Source organism: Sander lucioperca, chromosome 1, assembly GCF_008315115.2.
Source record: "Sander lucioperca isolate FBNREF2018 chromosome 1, SLUC_FBN_1.2, whole genome shotgun sequence".
Lineage (NCBI taxonomy): Eukaryota > Metazoa > Chordata > Actinopteri > Perciformes > Percidae > Sander > Sander lucioperca.
In genome coordinates this window covers 49,980,282-50,001,643 of record NC_050173.1, presented here as the reverse complement: position 1 = coordinate 50,001,643, position 21,362 = coordinate 49,980,282, and the positions used below count along the sequence as shown (strand labels likewise).

The 21,362-nt window shown below is 41.2% G+C and overlaps 1 protein-coding gene across 1 annotated transcript in view; it reads right to left on the bottom strand.

Annotated features, from left to right (window-relative positions):
• The window catches only part of tenm1 (teneurin transmembrane protein 1), a 189,658-nt gene that overhangs the window by 22,284 nt on the left and 146,012 nt on the right, over positions 1-21,362 (bottom strand). The window contains exons 23-25 of the mRNA XM_031280063.2: positions 10,018-10,172; positions 4,838-4,921; positions 4,140-4,334 (exon numbers count right to left, since the gene is read on the bottom strand). Coding sequence (XP_031135923.1) covers positions 4,140-4,334; positions 4,838-4,921; positions 10,018-10,172 — 434 coding nt within the window. The remainder of the gene's footprint in view (positions 1-4,139; positions 4,335-4,837; positions 4,922-10,017; positions 10,173-21,362) is intronic.

The window sequence follows — 21,362 nt, the reverse complement described above, 5'->3', positions numbered from 1 at the left end:
GTTAGTGAGAACAGTCCCTGTTTAGCCTAAATGGGGCTTTGTTGATAGATTGATGAATCTTTGCAAAATGAAATCTAGCTCTCCAAACAAATTAAACTTTGATCTTGGGGGGGTAATGTTTCTTAACTGGTCCGAAGAGAGTATGCAAAATTATTTGGCTCATTCGCTTTCTTGCGGAGCGTTAGATGAGAATTCACTCTCAGGTTTGTATAGTACCTCTTTACACATTAAGGACCGATCTAAGCGCACGGCGTGAAGCGCCTGGCGCAGGTGCGTTTAGGGCATGTCCAAGTCCACAAAAGGGTCGGTGCGCCGGACGCATGGTTCAAAAGGGTTGTACTTAGTGTCTTTATTAATTCATAGGTGTGTTTTGGGCGTAACATGCAATAAACCAATCAGAGAGTCATCTCCCATTCCCTTTAAAAGCCAGGTGTGTTTATACCTTGGCGCATTGCTATTATGATGGCGGATTTGCACCGTAATACTTTTATGTTTAATCTTCTGCATGTGTGTGCTGCTGTGCGTCCCTGTGTGTGTAACAAGCATAGTGTGCGCGCGCTGTGCACGAACCTAGGAGCATTTTACTAATTTGCTGTTAAAATAACGATGAAATGCTGCGTTACTGACTTTAGACCAGGTTTTTGTTGGTCAATGGCGCGTTGTTTGTCACTTCCCGCTGCCTCAAGATAGCAATACGCCCAGAATGCACCTGAACACACCTCCCTGTAAGACCAGCACCCCCATGGGCGCACAGATGGGCGCAGGTGCATTTGCTATTTAAACGACGCGGGCGCTGGACGGGAAACTGACAACTGCGTCGGTCTTAAACTAGCAAAGACACTTGCGTCGGGCTTTGCGCTGTGCTGCGCCGGGTGCAAGATAGGGTCCTCAATCTTCAAAAAACAGTGTAACAACAAGTTGTAACTTGTTAATTAGAGAACTTTAGAGGCGCTGGTAGGCAGATTGTGTCACCATTACTGACAGAGCCAGACTATCTGTTTTCTGCTGCTTCCAGTCTTTTTGCTAAGCTAAGCTAACTGCTGCTGGCCGTAGCCTTATATCCTGTTTGACAACGGTACCGGGTTCACTCTTGTGGTGCATTTACAAAGAGTTGCGGTGGAAGATGGTCTATTTATAGAAGATATGAATGTTATACTGTTACATTATACATTCGGTCTTCAGCTTTAAGAATCTGTAAACCAACTGTATGTTGACCAAACTATGGCTTATTACAAAGTATTTTTACAATAAAGTCGTACAAATATAAACTTCGTAAACATAAGAGCAAGTTTTGCTCAAAAGAATTCGGGATAATTTTCTCGTCAGCCAACAATCATGTAGCTGTGCACTACAATTCATCACATCAATACATCGTCTTCATTCAGACATTAGCAGTACTGATCTTCTCATCTAACATTCAGCAAGAAAGCCAACAAGTGTTTCTCCCAAAATGTATTTTTGAAAGTATTCCTTAAAATTGGATGACCTCAGTCTGTGTTTATCAAGCATCTCAGAGTAGACAATCTATCCAACTGGCCAAAACATTCTACACATTTAGTCCTTATGTTATGCGTGGTAAAGGAGTAAAAGCATTTCTTCAACTTGTTCTAGGATAAATACTCATATGATAAATCCTCCAGGATTTAGGAGACCTGCAGTTATACCAGCAGCTAATAACCAGCAGGACATTCCAGCGGGACATTCCAGAGGTGGCGAAATACAGAAAGAAGAGCTTTTGATTTAAAACGATTAACTTCTTCAGAGACATTGTCATGAATTGTTGTGACTTGTATGTGATAAAAAATACTCCTCCAAAGTCCTGAACTTTGCAGAAAACAAGTTCTTGCAATTTGCACTTAACTAAAAACAACCAAACACAGCCACAACAGAGCTAATTTAAGATGCAATGATTGTGATTGTAATGCACCTCAAAGCTTCAATATCATGCATATTCAATAACTTCCCTGCCTCTATACATGGTTAAAAATAAAACTCAACACATATTGGTTATGGATGTGTAGTCCCTGATGTTATGGCCAAATGGTGCTGTGACAGAATGACGTGCCTGAATGAGAGCAGACCAACAGGAAAAGCATTGCATACATACTTATTGTGGGCAAGGTACGTTCACATTTAATTGAGGTCATTATACTGAAAAATACTTGGTAGCTAAACAGTACAAGATGCGGCTGGTTTAAGCCATTTAAGATGAAATGTAGCAGCTAATTTGTGTGTCATTTTATTATCAGTTTAAATTATATTGTCAGTCTGTACCTAGCTAGTTTGTCTTAAAGTGACACAATTTTCTGCATTTAATTTTTTTTCCTGCATCACACTGTGTCTGCATCAGCCTGTCAGGGTCTTTGAATGTGATGATTGCGCATCAGAACCGCTGACTAAAATCTGCAACATATCATCATTCATTTTATTTCATAAATCGGTTTATTTCACTCTCAAAGGAGAACTTCTACTTGCTGCTGAAAGCATGTGTAAGAACCTTCATAGCTCTAGGATTTTTGAACTTCTAGTTTGACTTTCTGTGTGAATGTTACTGAGATGCATGATGATTAATATGGGCCCAGTAATACCAAACATCAAATAAGAGTGATAAATACAATTAAAGAAACACCAAAAGATGTCACTGCCCTATCTAACATGGCTGCATCAAAAAGGCATTTTATGTTCCTGTCTGCCTCCACTTGGTCACAGCGTGGTGCTGCAGACCACAGAGGGACTAATGATTGAGTCCAGCAGGCAATATCTTTGTGATGCTGGTGCCCAAATGCTGAGAGGCTGTGATAGCATGCTGCTAGCTAATGGAGCAAATGGACGAAAAAGTATTTAAGCACAAGAGTATTGGATGCACAAGAGTTTTGTAAGTCCACACGTAAGATGCAGATTCTTAACACCTTCTTGCTGCACAGCATCTGTGATCACAGTAAACAACCTGACCACAGTTATGCAGGGTGAGAATCATTGTCACAATGCCAGATGGATGGCTGGTGTCGGTTGCAACAGAGATGTCTTTTCCTGTTTGTCAGTTTTGCTAAAGATGTAAAAGACATTTTTGCAGGGGCCGTCCCTCTGTGATCACGCATGCAGGGGTTAAACACCTGTCCAAAATTTAATAAGAAGGATACAGCATAAAAACACATTATACAGTTTATAGAGTGGAAACACATACTTAACAATAAAAGCAATACAACAAACACAACTTAATTAGAAGACAAATAAAACCAAAAGCATTCAACAAACTTATAAAAACCCCAGCCTATATAGTTGGGATTTAAAAAAATAATAATTGTGGTACACACTCAGCTGACCTGACGGTGAGGCAATTCCATAGTGTTGGAGCTAAAATAGTAAAAACACGATCACCCTTTGTTTTGAGCCTGCATCATGGGCTATTGAAGAGCATTTGGTCAGAATATGTGAGTTATCTTTGTGCATTAGTAGTATTGGGTTATACAAGTTTAGAAATATACAGTAAGAGGGTGCCATGCCATGGAGGGCTTTGAATGTGATTAGAAGGACCCTGAACGGAATTCTGAAGCGTACAGGAAGGCAGAATGGGGGTAATATGCTCTCTTTGTTTAGTGTTTGTCAAAAGCCTGGCTGCAGCGTTCTGAAAAAATTGAAGTTGAGCAATTGCAGACAAGAAAATAAGGAGTTACAGTAATCTAGGCAGTTAAGAGATAAACGCATGGATGATTTGCTCTACGATGCTCTTAGGCAAAGCTGAACTGATTTTTCTGAGTTGCAAAAAAAAAAACTGAACCAATTCCTCAATGTGATGGTCAAAATTCAGATTTTGATCTAACCCAACATCCAGATATCTAGCAGATGGTTTTATATTCCCAGCTAAATGACGTTAATAACTAGAAGTATAGCAATATATTAGTACTTTGGATAAGTAGATCTTCTGTCTTCTGTGCCGTATGAATACATGGGTAATAACACTTTAACATGAGAAAAGTAGTGGCTTTAAGGGAGTCTTATGTAAAAGCTTTTTGTAAAAACGTCTGTTATCAGATCAGTTGATTGCAGTGACATTAAATCCATCCTTGGTAGCTGCCCTACAAAGCCCAACCAGAGCATCTCTAGGTAAAGAAATAGGCTGAAAAGTAAGACAGAGTGACCTGTTGGATGCGATTGATGCGCCTCTCATCAGTCTCAGCGATATACAGTGTGCCCAGGTGGGACAGGGCGATGGCCTTGGCAGCCTCCAGGGTGGCGCGCACTGCTGCCCATCTCACCAGGTGGTGATCAATACCTGGAACCTGGCAGTGGATAGGGCGGCCTGCCACAATACGCACCTGAAGATTTTCTGATACCTGATAGGAAACAACAAACCAAAAAAAACACTATCATCTATACGCTATGTAAAGAGAGACAGAAAGTAAATTATTGAAACTGCTTCCAGTAATTACTGTTGGTCAATGGAATCAGCTACTGGCAATATATCTTTGTTGATTGGTGCATCAAACATCACCACACCAAAGCCTACCTCATCTAACAACTCAAAATTCATTAATTTTGACATTGACAAGTTCTCGGGTTATAAGCAAAACCAACTTCTGCAGAGTGTTGATTGCGTGTTTTTCTTTTCTTTATCAAGGTGCTCTCTTCCTTTCTTTTATGTTAGCGGCCTTGCTCGCTCTAAATGCACCCTAAGTGACAGCACCGCAAATTGTGAGAAATATTTCATTACTCTTTCTTCCTCGGCTACGTATAGTGACAATGTCTCTCAAAAAACCCACAAGCTTAAACAGGAAACAGGTTTAGAATTCATCCACTGCCAAACGTGTTTTGTGTGTGTTAAGGACGGTTTCTCTACCTGTAGGACAATGTTGTTGTCCAGGATGTAGAGAGAGTTGTCCAGTGGGTTAATGGCCAGGTCTGTTGGCCACTCCAGACGCACCTGTGGAATGACACACACAGACAAACACAAACACAGACCATATATACAGTAACTGTATTTCTAGCAAAAAATGAGAACGGGACAAAATGAAAGCTGTGGTTGCTATTGTATGAAGGTAAATATGGTGCAAAATGGGAGAGCTTGTAGAATACGATGTGAGAACTTGCAGAACAAAAAATCTGAACTTGTATGTTAAAATTTGCACTTGTAAAAATAAAATTTGCACTTGTAAAAAATATTCACACACGTGATCTGAATTTGAAGTCATACAAAGAAAAAAAACATGAGAGCTTGTAAAAAAAATCTGAACTTGTAAGTTGAAATTTGCACTTGTAGAAAATGTTCACACACCTGTATTCTGAATGTGAAGTTACAGAAAAAATATTCACAAATGTGTAGATTGATATTTACATGAACACAATGACAGCTGCAAACTTATAATGCAACATTTACTCGTATACTTTTTTTTTTACTCTGGTTCATTTTCCATCACAACCACAACTCAGTGATTACAACCTCTCGAATCTGTCACTGCAACTTCACATATGTGCTCTCTCGCATCACAAAGTGGCGAATCTGCGCACCTCGACTTTCACAACACTTCTTGACGATACATTTGGTGCAAAACTAATTTGTACCTGTGGACTTAGGCTGTGGAGCTCTGAGCTAACAGAACAGGAAAAGCAGGGTTTCTATCGCCAGATGAGGGACAACTCTGTCTGGCTTATTTATGTAGCATGGAAACTTGGTGGAATAGCATGCTAGCGTTATCTAGCTAACTAGCAGCCAGCCCGCTTCTAAATAAATACCTTTTAATTGTCTAAACACTTTTTAACAGTCAAACTAAAACACTGGCGGTGAGCTCCACGGCCTGCAGCCGCAGACGGACTGTCAGTGGGTAACAAGTTTCGCATCCCTGCCGAGAATTGCATCCACTAGGGAAAATAATGATTTTATAAGGCAAAGTACTGTTTAAAAACTAGGCAATAGTAAATCTCTTTGTCATGTTCATCAATAATGATTAGGATTTTAGAAGGTTTAGAGACATCAATGTTTTATCAGACTTTGTAGTAGCATTTCCTTGCTACCTAGATGCAATTTTCGGCAGCAATGAATTCTGCAGAAATTATTGTTCCTGCCCAAGCGGGTGCAATTCTTAGCAGGGATGCACAACATCAGCAAAGCAAGCTCTGGTCATGGCCGGGGGATGGGCCACTGCTACCGGATGTGGGGCTCTCCGTGTCCCGCTGGAGCTCCGACTGCAGGTCGAGGTCGGCAGCGAAGCTTTCTGGCAAAAGCAGTGTTGCTACGCTGGTCGATCCCCACTGATGACGGTCCGTCTGCGGCTGCATGCTGTGGAGCTCACCGCCAGTGTTTTAGTTTGACTGTTAAAAAGTGTTTAGACAATTAAAAGGTATTTATTTAGAAGCGGGCTGGCTGCTAGTTAGCTAACGCTAGCATGCTATTCCACCAAGTTTCCATGCTACATAAATAAGCCGGACAGAGTTGTCCCTCATCTGGCGATAGAAACCCTGCTTTTCCCATAGACTGTATATAAGAAGGCTTTTCCCGTTCTGTTAGCTCAGAGCTCCACAGCCTAAGTCCACAGGTACAAATTAGTTTTGCACCAAATGTATCGTCAAGAGTGTTGTGAAAGTCGAGGTGCGCAGATTCACCACTTTGTGATGCGAGAGAGCACATATGTGAAGTTGCAGTGACAGATTCGAGAGGTTGTAATCACTGAGTTGTGGTTGTGATGGTAAATGAACCAGAGTAAAAAAAAAAGTATACGAGTAAATGTTGCATTATAAGTTTGCAGCTGTCATTGTGTTCATGTAAATATCAATCTACACATTTGTGAATATTTTTTCTGTAACTTCACATTCAGAATACAGGTGTGTGAACATTTTCTACAAGTGCAAATTTCAACTTACAAGTTCAGATTTTTTTTACAAGCTCTCATGTTTTTTTTCTTTGTATGACTTCAAATTCAGGTCACGTGTGTGGATATTTTTTACAAGTGCAAATTTTATTTTTACAAGTGCAAATTACATTTTTACAAGTGCAAATTTTAACATACAAGTTCAGATTTTTTGTTCTGCAAGTTCTCACATCGTATTCTACAAGCTCTCCCATTTTGCACCATATTTACCTTCATACTATTGCCCCCAAGAGTCAGTTACAGGTGATAGAAATAATATCTCCTTAATAACACAGCATTAGGCCCCCTGACCCTCCCTGCTCATGTAAAGGTCAACGGCGGGCAGGGAGCCTTCCCCGTGTTTATTCAAGACTCGCCTCGGCACTGTCGCAAATGTCAGCCAATAACCATGATTGCCGCAAGCTCAAATAGCACACCCTGCCCGCTAACACTGTGGGGGTCAAAGACAGGCAAACACACACACACACACACACACACACACACACACACACACACACACACACACACACACACAGTGAGCTATGGAGACAAGGCGCTGCATCTGAGGGATCAGTGAGGTGATTGATGACTCTGAGGATGGATTGGTAAATAAATGGATCATGTTAAATTGCCACTGACATGTCCAATTATAGGCACTGTCAAATGAGGGAGAAGAGGGTTCACTCTGAAATCCCGTTTTAAGAGGTAGAGAGATTCATCAAGCAGTCCTCAGCCAAAGAGGACACACATCAAATATCTCCTGCTCATGATATTGAACTTTGCCATCACTTTCACAAGTTAAGTTGAGCTGCACACAGAGCTGGGCCTGGTCAATTCAAGTCAAACTGAAACTAAAATATGTTCAGAAATATATATATATATATTTTATGGCATGCCGTTTAGACATTATTTGGTTTTGGTTATGTGGTTATTAAGTTTGAATATATTGAATGAAAGTGAAAGTCTGAATATATGGAATGAAAGTCTGAATATATGGAATGAAAGTCTGAATATACTGAATGAAAGTCTGAATATATGGAATTAAAAGTCTGAATATATGGAATGAAAGTTTGAATATATGGAATAAAAGTCTGAATATATGGAATAAAAGTCTGAATATATTGAATGAACCTTGAATATACTGAATGAAAGTCTGAATATATTGAATGAAAGTCTGAATATATTTAATGAAAGTCTGAATATACTGAATGAATGTCTGAATCAGATAATCTGTGAAAAAAATCCTGTTCCTCTGCCTCCTCCTGGTGCTTCTAATGGCATAAGTAAAACAACCAATCAGAGCCCAGGAGTCTCTAACGCAGTGCCAATGACTTCTTCCTGTGGTCAAACTATAACTGTAACTGCGGTGATCAAATATGAATCAAGATTCGGTTACTGCATTGCCTATTTCTTGCCTTAAATGTTTTCAGAAACATAGTATAGTGCACTGATTAGCTGTAAAATGAGAATGTTGGGTTTCTGAAAACATTTGAGGCGAAATAGGCAATGCAGTAACAAAATCTTAATTCTATTTCATCAGCACTGCCTAGTTTTACAGTTTGACCATAGTTCTCCAGCAGTCATTGACACAGCGCTACAGTCAGGATATACTGACAGTTTCAGCAAATTTGACAAAAAAGTTATTTTATAAAACGTACCTACTGAAGCAAATGTTGAATGTAGTAAAGAGATAGACGGCAACACGTGATATAGCTAACACTAATGTGTATAGGTGTATCTCGCACCACAGAAGTCAAAGCTTCCACAAATGTGTCCAAAACCTTTTGAAAAAATAAAAAAATATGCACGAGCTGCAGCATCATATTAAATTATATTTCCCTATTCAAAAAGTATACTTTTTTAAAGGGGAACTATGCAGGTTTTTTTTTTTAACTTAATTTACCTTAACTGAACAGCTTGGGAGTCATTGGAATGGTTATGACTTTTTTTTCGGGTTGAATGATGGTCGTCTCGCCCCCCCCTAGCGCCTTTGAGCGGAAAAAAACACCCTTGCAACTTTCGGCCGGCAAGCCGCCGGCCTCAGCGTCAGGAAGTATGGCGTGATATCAGGTCTCGCCATGTAACAAATTGCTTCACTGCACACATACGCCCATTCAGGAACCGGCTAACAAGGTAGTGATGGAGTTTTTCACACTATCGTCATGGCTGAGCCGGCTAAAAAGAAGCAGAAAGCTAGGAAAGCATTGTCGGAGGAACAGAGAAAGAGGAAACGGCAGACTGACCGAGAGAGGAGTCAGACACAAGTAAACATAGGAGCTGCCAAATATCTACTCTGAAGCTGTAGGGGGAGCTCTATAGAGAAACCTGCCAGCAAAAAGCCAGAAAACAGCAAAAAATGGCCAAAACTGCATAGCGCCTCTTTAAATTTGAAAGTAAAGCCAACACTTTGCATAAATTACAGCAGTGTCTCGCAGTAGCTATAGAAGTTTCCATCAATACTGATGCCACATTGAGGTCACAGCAGTTTAGAAGAACAAACACAGATGGAGGATGAATGTGACTGGACGCGCTGCAGGGGCCGATAACTAACAAACACAAGGACTGTGAGGTAACATGGGACCCTTTAAAGACATATAAGAGCACCTCTGGGAATTCACCCTGGCTGAACATGTATATTCACACACACATACACGGGCATACACAGGCGCTGCCTCCCTATGTGTGGGCAAAGATCCCTCTATAGAGCGAGCAGTTCATCTATTATTTATCTTCTGCTCTAATAGGCCTGATATAAGTCAGCAGTGTGATCTGAGGGCTGGCTGATCAAATCTGTGCAGTAGCTGTCTTTAGTCACACAAACACACACACACACACACACACACACACACACACATACACACACACACACACACACACACACACACACACCTTTAAGAAGACAGAAAGAGTTTCCATTGAAGAGGCAGGGCAATTAAAATTGACAAAACAATCACCGACTGTGAAAAAACAACAAACAAATACTTATTTTTGTGATCTGTAACTTTTTTGGGTTAAATACTGTAATTAGCCAACACAAAACATAGGCAGGAGTCTTACGTTTGTACAGATTATCTGAACAACACTCCAATGGTGAGGATGAAGCCTATTTTAGAGCCAAACTTGTGCCTCTAGCTCTCTCCAAGTCATTTGAACTAGACTAGAATTATTAGCTTACCTGGCTGATGTCCATGCGTGCATCACAGCTGAGCGGCTGCGTCGACATCAGTCCGTTTGAGCCAATCATAGTGGAGAGCAAACCCCTCTCATTAATCTTCTGAATGGTGGTGCCATCAACGAAGTAGACAAGACCTCTTTTATCCACTGCAATACCTGGGCGGGTGAGAGAGAGAGGGAGGCAGAATGAGCTTTTGGAGATGACAGAGAGCGAGTGGGGTTGAGAGCACAAAAAGGAAAAAGGAGAAAACGAGAGCGTATCAGAGAGAAGAGATGGAGAGGAGTGAGTACGGGAGAGAAGTAAAGTGAAGAGAGGAGAGGGCTTTGGAGAGGCATCCAACTCAGTTAGACATTCAGCTCAGCAAGCGGCTGTCTTATCAAAGGCACTGCACCACAGAAATGTAATTATATTTCCATTCTAGAGCCCACTAAAGGGATTAGAACAATGCAACTGGAGTTGCTGAAGTTATTTGTCACATTAGATGTGAGCAGGGTGCCGCAGTGAACTTTTGACATTTGCCACTTGCGCTTATGCATCCACATTTTGCGCTAACGCATGTGCATTATAAATGTGCCGCCACGCATGAAACGCACATGTGAATGTCTGCATGTGTGTGGGCGCTTGCCTGGATTTGCAAAGCACACGTGAACACTTGTTTGCGAGTGTGTTTTGCAATGAACAGTATGCACCTGAACTGTGCTTGCAGCGGAGCTCTGCCGTAGACAGTCAGCAGAGAGAAGGAGAGAAGTAAGTCCAGGTATTAAAGGTCAGGGCAGACTATGAATCATCTGTTATGGATGAGGAGCGACCTTCATCCCCGGTCTAATCTCCATACAGAGATAGAATAGCCCTCTGACTCAACTCCTCAGCAATAATCTTCCACAACTCAACCCTCACCCCTCATACCATATGCCGCCAATTCTCCTTGATTGCTTTCACTTGGCATCTGCGATAATAAGACATATTTCAGTATTCCTACCTGCCATCTCCAATGCATGGGGCTCGCTGTTGTGCCGTTTAAAAATGCTTTGTGTTTATGGTTTATCATTAAGTCCTGCCAGTTTTATGTATATATCCCTTTATCTCAAGCATGCCTCAAAGGATAATGGAGACAAAGCCTACTTATATATAACCACAGTCAATCACCAAACTAAATGCTGCGATACAGTATGTAACACAGGAAACCATAAATACAGTCACACATGGAAGGAAGTAGCATGGACGGATTCAAATAGGGCTACAACTAACTATTATTTTCATTACTGATTGATCTGTCAATCATTTTTTCCTTTTTACTTTCTCTTCATCACTTTGTGGGCAGCAGAATAAGCTGAAAACACAAAGTAGACATTTTCACCATATAAAAAGATATGGCAAATGTGTTAGAAAACAGTCGCCTAGTGACATGCTAATGTTGCTGAGATGGAGCAAATCATTTGGAGTCATATTTCTGTAAAGCAGAGAAGCTGGACCAGTGAATGTTAATATTTTCCTTACTACATGACTTGAACAACTAATTGATTATCAAAATTGCTATTGATTATGTTTCTGTCAATCAACTGACCAATTTTCAGCTCTAGATATAATGGGCTTATTGGCCCATTAAGCTGTCATTCCTGCAGCAGGCCACAGAGAATGAAACTTCTAAAAAAAAAAAGAGAGACTCAAAGTGTGATCTGACCATGCAGAAGAGCCAGCACATCATAATAAAAATGGACAATGGCGCGACACCATCAGTATGCAGTACGGCTCCAACTACTCCTTTCTCATTCAGTCATCTTGTCCCATTTTCCCGTTGATTTCTATTCTGTTTCTGTCAGTTTTTCTCCTTTCAAACTCTGTCAAACTGGATTATGTGGGGATGTGCCTGTGCTCACTTTCTGAGCCTCGGACTGCCCTTTTCCCCAGGTGGCGCTAAGGTCTCGACATACAATAGCTTTCTTTACACGTGGTTTCATTCAACATGTGCACACGCAAACAAAAATATGCACACACACGCATGCAAATACAGTGCACCGCCACCACAACTAGATTACCAAATGTCCTCAAACCGTTGCAACCCTGGCCCGACCCTGCGAGTCATAAATTGTGCAGGTGGAGTGGAGGTGCAGAGGGGGAGGGCCAGGGTCACTGTGTTTCCTCCAGAGGCCAGAAGGTGAACTGCAGAGCTCTCCCTTCTGGCCCCTTCATCATCCCTCTGACACAGACAGATTACACCACCCACACACAGCCCCCCACCCCCCCCACCCCCAACACCTTCCCCTCTCCTCCTCTAGCTTTCCCTCGCTCTCTGTCCTCCCTAACTTGATCTTCTTCTGCTCTCTTTTTGCTCCCTATCGCCTTCCCTTGTTTTTTTCCTTTTTGTCCTTTGCTTTGTTTCCATTGTATCGCACCCTCCATCTTGCCCTGTATGTTATAAGTCCTAATCAAATCAGTGCTCTTTGACCCTTCTAAAATGTCTGCGCTCCGTTTTCCTTTGTTCAGCCCCTTTTTTTCCTTTCTTCCTTTCGTTCCCTCTCTGCCTTTTCCATTTCTCCTCCTGTCACCTGGCATTAAGCAGGAGGGACGTCTCAACCCACAGTGCTGTCTCAGCCTACTTAGATCTGAAAGTCGACACATTCTCCCAGCTCTAACGCCATCCTCGGATCCTTCCCGCTTTACTTTCACTTTTCCACCCATTTCTCTTCCTAGCACCCTAAACCTGTCCCTGATCTTAGAGCTCATAAATCCTGCACAAGGACATGACGAGGCAGCCAGGACTCTCTCAATACTGATTTCTGTTCTCTCCCTCTCTGTCTCTGGATATTACTCTTTATTCTCGTCTGCTTTGGTTCTATTGACTTCCATCCTAAATTCCCTCTATTCTTTCTGTCTTGCCTTTGTTTGTGCTTTTCTGACACCCTCAGTATGCATGCTCAGAATCTGCATGTCTTATGTTCACACACGCAGCGTCTTAATAGCTGCCAATCTATCATCAACAATAAATACAGGACCGGGCTGACTTATTCATCCTCACACAAGCACAACAATGAAGAGCCGTTGCTATTATTGCTTAGGATAGGCGAAAGGATTTACGCCAGTTTGTGTTGTTTAAGAGTATTTCGTTTATTGAAAAGGCGGCGGATTAGTCCACATTCTCCTTGTCAGGGACTGGATTTCCTGCTGTTGTGGGTAAAGCTGTGTGTTACGTTAATGGAATATACAGCCCCTCCGTATAGCCGATGGGATACTCACAAGACATCAAACGATTTACAGTGTATCCCTGGATGGACCTGGCACTCTCATACTCATGTTTAGAAGCTGGCAGACACACTGGTGGAGAAATAATTACGGTTGCAAAATTACAGGAATTTTCAAAAGTTGGAAACTTTCCATGGGAATTAACGGGAATAAACGGGAATTAATGGGAATAAACTGGATATTTTTAATATTGCTTGTTATTTACTTATATAATAACATAATACTTATTTATTATAGCATCCTATTTATTATCCATTTATTATAGCATGTTAGTCTATAACAGGGAACTTACGTGTAGTTGAAAAAAAATATCTTGCAGCATAATCTTGGTTAAAACAACCTGATTTAATGCAACTTCAGTTGAATGTCCTCCCTATATTCGTCAATGACATGCACGCAGTAATCAGCATAGGCTACTACATACTGGCCAACATTTAGTTTTTTAAATTAAGAGAGTTTTTTTTTTTTTTTTTTTGTGTGTGTGTGGGGGGTGTAATACATAACCCATTGCTATTATTAACCTATGTGTGTTAATTGTATAGCCCACTTGTTCTTGATAGGCTGGCAACAATAGACAGCGCTGATGGTTAGTTTAGCACACATAAAACCATAACAATAGTAAATCAAAGACAGCATGCTAGCTACCTTCATATGTTAAGTTAAAGGTCAATGGTTTGGGCTACTACTTAGCCTACTGCAGGGCTACTGTGGCCACGCCCACTGCACAGATCATTGAATCCATAGAATAGAATCCAACATTCTACAGCAGATTGAAGCTGATTGAAGACAGGACTGCATGTGAGCCCAAGGACTACATCCAGTCAAGTAAGTTTTGATTATATTACTGAGGTAAATGATCTATGGTTTTAATTGAACTAGCAAATATTAACACCCACGAGTCCCCGGCGACCCGGTTACGTAATTTATGTGAGTATTTAAGTATTTAACACAAAAGTTCAAAACTTTTGTCAGTATGGACATGCTATACTTTGTTTGATAGTAAAATTCTCTGCAATTCAATCATTCAGTTCATTTGACTGAAATCATAAACACCAAAGCATTATTCATGATCTTAGTGCTCATGCTATTGAAAAAAAAAAGAAGAAAAAAAGGACAAAAGGATGACTCTTCTCTACCTGTAGGCTGTCCTAAACGCTCAATCCCCGTCCATTGGTCTGGCTTATTTATATTCCTCTAGTCCGTAAGTTTCCACAGATCAAAAGGATAACAAGGGTTTTTCAAAAGAACTAATCCAGGTTATGAATATTGTCCTGTAGAGTCCATGATAATTGTCTGTTAACTGTCTGCTAACTTCATTAGCCAATCTCGTTCCGTCTTAAATAATATATTTCTCCTTGCCCTGCACCGTGTTGCTGGGTATGTTTGTTTTCTTCAGGTTGCTGCCTACACAATGAAACTATCCCCAGCGTCAATATGCTGCGTCATCTCTCTGAGCAGCCATCTTAGAAAAAGCTGTCATTGGCTATCAGCCAAGGGGGTAAGCCTCTCCCCGGGACGCGTAGCTCCAATGGCGCCATTTTGATGCTAACAAGCACTCACCCGCCGTTAGCATTCCATTGACTCCCATTCATTTTGATGTCACTTTGACAGAGAATAACTTTACATCTGAAGCGTTTAAAGACTTATTTGTCCGTTGTTTATTTCTAAAGAAACACGACAATGTATAAAAGGCTCCATTATCTTGTACCTCACGTTATGGCTCCGTAGCAGACGTTTTTGTAAAAATAGGCTAACGATTGGGTCATAACCACGCGACTAACTGTCGCATAGTAGAGGAATTACCGTATAGTACAGGAGAAGCTCTCAGGCAGTTTGGACTTACATTAGCTGTTTAAGTTTAATTACTAATGTTAACTATCATTTTAGTGATCAATAATTAGCCTGTGCCTATGTTATCTCCTTACATATACCTACGCTCTCCGTCTCTGCTAGATTGGGAATGATTGAGATTTCTCTTGGCACAGCTACCAGAAGACTTCCAACTTTCAGACAGGTTGCTCACGTCACATCTACGTCTTCAAGCTCAGTTGGAGGCTGCTCAGTAACGCTCAGCCATCACCTGAAAAGATCTTCTAATATCCTTCACTGGTCTCCGTAGAAATCAACGGGGTCACATTGTCCATTTACTGTCTATGCTATCAGCACGTTGATGTTTTTTTGTTGTTCAAAAATATTCTATCAAAGTTCTACTGACGAATAACTCAAAGTAAAAATGATATACATTTTTTTCACATTTGTATTCGCTTACATGCCTGTTGGCTTATTGTTGTTCAATGAGGGACTCTATTAAAGTTCTGCTGACGAATAACTCAACATTTGCTTGAATGGGACTTTTGGGGAGGGGGAGGGGGCATAGGGAATATGTTTATTGTATTCAACATTCATGTTTTTTTGTTGTTCAATGAAAGAATATCAAAGTTCTACTGACGAATAACTCAAAGTATTTACTTGCATGCCTATCTGCTTATTGTTGTTCAATGAAAGAATCTATTAAAGTTCTACTGACGAATAACTCAACATTTGTATTCACTGTATATGCCTGTCTGCTTATTACAAAACAAAATGTTTATATTTATGTTTGTATAAGATGGAGTTTGTATGAATAACCAAACATTTCCAGTTAATTCTCGTAAATTACCATTAATTCCCATAATTTCCATGAAAGTTTCCAAATTGGAATGTTTCTAAAATTTCCCAGCTAAACTTTCCATGGAAAGTTTCTGGAAATTTACCAAAAAATGTTCGCCCCTTTGCAACCCTAAAAATAATTGAGATAACTCAACTTCAACTCCAGAGGGAGGTGGACATTTGGCTAAAGTTGGGACTGGATTTTATCACCAAAGAAAAGTGAGTTAGACGACGCTGGATTGACCTTGGAAAAACAGAGGGAGGGGAGAGGAGTGAAAGAGAGCATGATAAAGTGATGCTATTCACATTCATCTCAGATTTAGGGAGAAAATGCAGCCAAAGAGAAAAAGACAGACAGCACCAAAAGAGGTGTGAAAGAGGTGGGAAGTGGTGATGAGACAAAGGGACGTGATGAGGAATTGCTTCAATTAACCATTACAGGCCAATCACTCTCAATCAAAGCATCTCTTTGTTCTCCGTCCTTGTCAAAAGAATATCAGTTATAAGGGCCCCCTGTGGCACTGCAATACAATCCAATCTGATGAATGCCTTGGAGAGGGGTCTTAGAGAGCATCAGCTTGATTACAGCTATTTGATGAGAAGGAGCCACCAGGGATTTTCCGTGCAGAGAGCGAAGCAGAGGTGAGGGAATTTGTAAAGTGAGAAATGAGAGGTGAGAAAGACTAACTATAACAAAGGTTGAAGATTATGTCTCTTATTTAGCAATATTAGACAGCCGTGTTGACATACAGTAACATCAGGATGTGGTGTTGTGTGTGTTTGTGTGCGTACGTATGTGTGTGCGTACGTGTGTGTGTGTGTGTGTGTGTGTGTGTGTGTGTGTGTGCATACTGACTGCTAACACCTGAACCCCCAAGAGTACAGGAAGCCAGCTGTTGTTCAAGTTTCCCTTCTACAATAGTTTCCCCCTTCAAATGTTGACAGCAAATCTGCCAAAAGAGCAGCCTCTATGGATCAAAGCGAGAGGAATTGTAAAATTGTATAGGAAACAAACACATCGGTGTCTGTCAGCCGGCGAAACAACCACCTAAGTGCAAAATAGGCAAAAGAAACCTATTTAAAAGATCTATTTATGGAGGAGAAAACATGTGTGCATGTATGGAAGTTCTATTTATGTCTGAGAAATGTCATACAGCCACATGTGCATGTCGTGTATATGCATGATGAGATTGCCAGCAGCCTGAAGAGTAAGTCATTCAATCTGCCCTCAAATATCCCCAGGCTCCGTGGGTGTTAATGATATGGACTGACATATTATTACAGCATCTAAATGATGCTAGCTGTAGCTGCTTATAGCCCAAGGCGCCTCTGTACAAAGTAACTGTGTGTGACTGACAACTGAATGTAGACAGATGGACAGTTTCACCTGCACAACTGGCCCCAGTGAGGGACTTGGCCATAAATAAAGTCAACCAAATTAGCTGAGGACAGCCTGGAGGGTTCACTAACTGCTACAGTCCAACTGGAAGTGAAGCTGAAGAACACATTGTTTCAAGTCTTTAGCTGTTTGTGTGGCTTACTGTTTCCATTCATCATTGCACCTTGAGAACGCACAATGCTGTTTGTATGTGAAGGTGTGAATATATGTGAAGGTGTCCGCATGTCCCTGTGTGCAAGCCTGTGTGGGTGTGCGTGTGTGCAGTGAAGTAGCTAGGCGTGAAGATAAGGCATGGCAGTTAATCACATTGTGCGCATATGCAAATATAGAGCGGATAAATCAGTGTCTGCAGATGAGAAACTCACACTCCCCCCCACACATACACACAGACAACTTTCTTGAAGACACTGAGGTTGGCCATGTGTACTAAAGGGTGGGGTGGGGTGGGTGGGTTGGTTGTGCACTCAATCTCAGCACTGTGAAATGGCACCGTGCACCATACTGATTTTGTGCGTGCACGTGTTTGACTGCAGGGCTGTGCATGTTTGTGTGAGTTGATACAAACGTGTGTTTCTCACAGTGTGTATGATTTCACGCCTGCATTAAAAAATGACAGTCACGAGTATGACTAGATTACGCTGCCATCAATTGTACACTGGGATTCTGTACACACTGCATCAAACACTGCTCTGTGATCTCTCAGCACTGTAGTACAAGTGCTGTTTCCAATGGCTCTTATTTTTTCCCAATCAAACACTTATCATCAATCAGTACAAGATAGCACCATGAACAAGGATGGGTGTGTATTTCTGGTAGATCTTTGGTAAGCACTAATAATTCATGCCTCTTGTAATTAATTATTCATTAAAGCCCCACAGAACAGACAGTGGCTTAGTAATTAAGTCTGAATCAGACACTGTGGCTCATCTAATTATCAACCACTATAAGTTTGTTAACATATTAACCCGCATTAATTAATAATTGATAGCTGCCTTTTTTTTTTTTTTGCTGTTCCCGACTACACATGTATGGCGAGGTGAGTCATTGTGAGCATGCAGAAAACTGGAAGGAGATTTTGCAATAGTTGCATGCAAATTTTTGTGTGAATAAACTTTTTTTTGTTGTTGGTGAAAATATGCGACTTGGCAGTAATTGCCTTGTTTGATAGCAAAAGAGAGATTCAAAGCAATCACAGAGGCAGCAGACAAACTCAATTATAAAAGCAATTGAAATGCTTTGGACTAGAAAGCTCCATGAAAGGCTGAGGGGTTTGGATCAGTGCAGAGCGTCTGCAGATTATGTCGCACTGTTCAGAACATCAAACAAACACAAGGAGGTCTATCAATAGAGGCTCTTTTACCAAACACATCATCGCAACAACAAGCCAGTGAGGCTCTGCAATGGTTGAAAGAGAAAATGGGATCAGATGGGGGGAAACAAATGTTTTCATGAGTGAAAAAAGTGGAAAAGAGGCACTAAACTACTATAGATTGCAAATCTCTATGCACAGCTTCCACCCAAATAAAGTTTTCCCACATATAGTACAAAGACATCACAGTAACTGAGCCAGAGGCAACTCCAGTACACTCTTCATCACAGATAGTTGGCTTTGCAGCCATTTTAGATTTTTCTTCCACATTTCCTAAAAGAACTGCGTGAGTGCTTCCTTGGAGGGAGGTCTGGCCACTGGTCTCTTGGAGCGCTGCAGGTGATAATGGTACCGAGCTACAAAGATTTACTGGCTCTGTTTTCCCATCCCCATAACAGCAGCTGACCCCCCCACACACACACACACACACACACACACACACACACACAGGCAGATACAATTTGACTGCCAAGCTGAACTGTGCCTGCCACTATCACTCTACTTATTCATCTTTCTGTCTGTGTTTTAAGAATCACAGCAGAAACAACCTGCATGGGTTCACTATCTCTCCCCTAATCAGAGCCCTCTCCAACCCCCCAAACCGAGACAAATGCTTCCATCTGAATGTGTGCGTGTGTGTTGGGCATTCACCTCGAGTAAATGCAATTTATTCCTCCACAGTGGCAAAGCTCCACTCCTCCTGTCAGCTTGCCAGGTTTCCAGTGCAGGTTGACAGGCAAGCTGCCAGCAGTGGCCATCTCGCCCAGTTAAAGTGACACACGTGTCACATTTCCCATGATCACACTGACGTTGCCAACCCTGACATACCTTTAACAAGGCACCCATAACTAACTCTATGTCCCTTTACTGGGAGAAGCAGATTAGGTCCAGGGACCCAGAGGCTGTCAATCAAAAACATGCATGTACAAGCACACTGACTCGCACCGACGTTGCACCTTTGATGCGCAGGCTCAGCCTTTGGCCTTGAGCTCGCATCTCTTATTGACTCTAGGGCTTCATTACACACACAGTGAGCTTTAGTAATCTCTCTGAAGCTACCCTACACACTCTGACTACAAACAAGGTAGCTGTCAGTCTGTATAGTGTTCTACCGAATACATTACTTGAAAAGCAGACGTTTTACAGGTAGGGACTGGTTTTAAGTCAGCATAAATTTGCCTCTACTAAGCCCATAGAGAACATTTTCTTTGGTCCTTAGCAAATGTTGGCAGTTGGCTGACTATTTCCCTTACACAATATCCATGAGTCCTCCTCTGACCCAAGGTGATTAGGACGCAGACTCTACTTTCTGAGATGCATCCCTGTTTTTCAAAGTAGCCTAAGTTAGTCTTATCCATTTATCTGGTGGACAATGAAGTTCCAGCCACATGACATTGCATGGCATTGGGCTCACAGCAATGATCCACCTAGCGCTGCCTTCAGGTCGTCAAACTATGTTTTATCGTATCACCGAACTTTTGGCTGGGTGTTTGGCTCAAGGTGACTTTTCATTTCTGGCCAGTAACCATATGCAACAAGTAGAAATAATGAGGTGCCTTTATTTAACCTTATAAACACAATTCTTGTGCTCCAAACTATCTGGGCATATTTGATTTACTGTAAGCAGCAAAGATGCAGAAACAGGAAGTGAGTCGTTTCTCCAAATTGATTTTTCTTATAATTAAAAAATTAAAATGTATGAGTACTTTCAAAGTTACTGGTGATAGATTTCAACCAATCCTGAAAGTGCCACCACCATTTCAAAGTTGAGATCATATTTTGGGCTGTGACACACTCATGTATTGAAAACTTTTGTTCCATTTGTCTGTAGGCCCAGAGAGAACCCAGTGAATGTAGTTTGATCAATTTTAGCCAGTTAAATCAGCCACTATTTTGTGTTTTGTTGGTGTCGACAGCGGAGTTCTCATTCTGTTCGGAAACAGCTTATCATATTCCAGACTTCACTGAAAAAACATTTGCACTAATGCTTAAATGACCCATGTCTATATTACCCGACTACATTGTGGTAGGCCTACTGCAAATAATGACTATACAAAAGTAATGTGACCTTATTATAGAGCAAACCCATCTTCCAGAGCTTTCACACCAAAAGCCTGGGTGCAACATCGCACAGAGCAACATTATTTCCAGTGGAGAGAGTAGCTGTGCTCTCCTGGCCAGCTGTGATTTTCCACTAGGTTTGGCAACCAAAGTTCAACTAAATTCAACTTTTATCACAAATATGTGGAAGTTGTGACAGCAACAATTTCACTGCATGAAAGAATGGAGGAAGATCATTTTGCACATTTCTGTTATGTGAACTTCTTGCCCCGTTCAACGATTTTCAAACTTCAAACTGTTTGGCTGTGACTTAAAGTTGACCTCAGATTAAACTGGTTGAAACTTTGGCCTATCAGTAAGGAAATGCAGACACATATCACAAATTCCAATGTTTTACGACAGTATCTGACAGAGTACTGAGTGTAGAGAGTAGAGCATGACATTTTCATCAGTCTTATAGTTAACATTACACATTCAAGACTATGCATGAATGGGGAATTTTCAATGAAAACATACTCTAAAGCAGAGATCTTCAACAGGGGGTCCTCAGAGTCTTATATCGGAGTCCTGAGAGTTTTATATATATATAAATATATATATATATATTTATTATTGCATGGGGGCCTC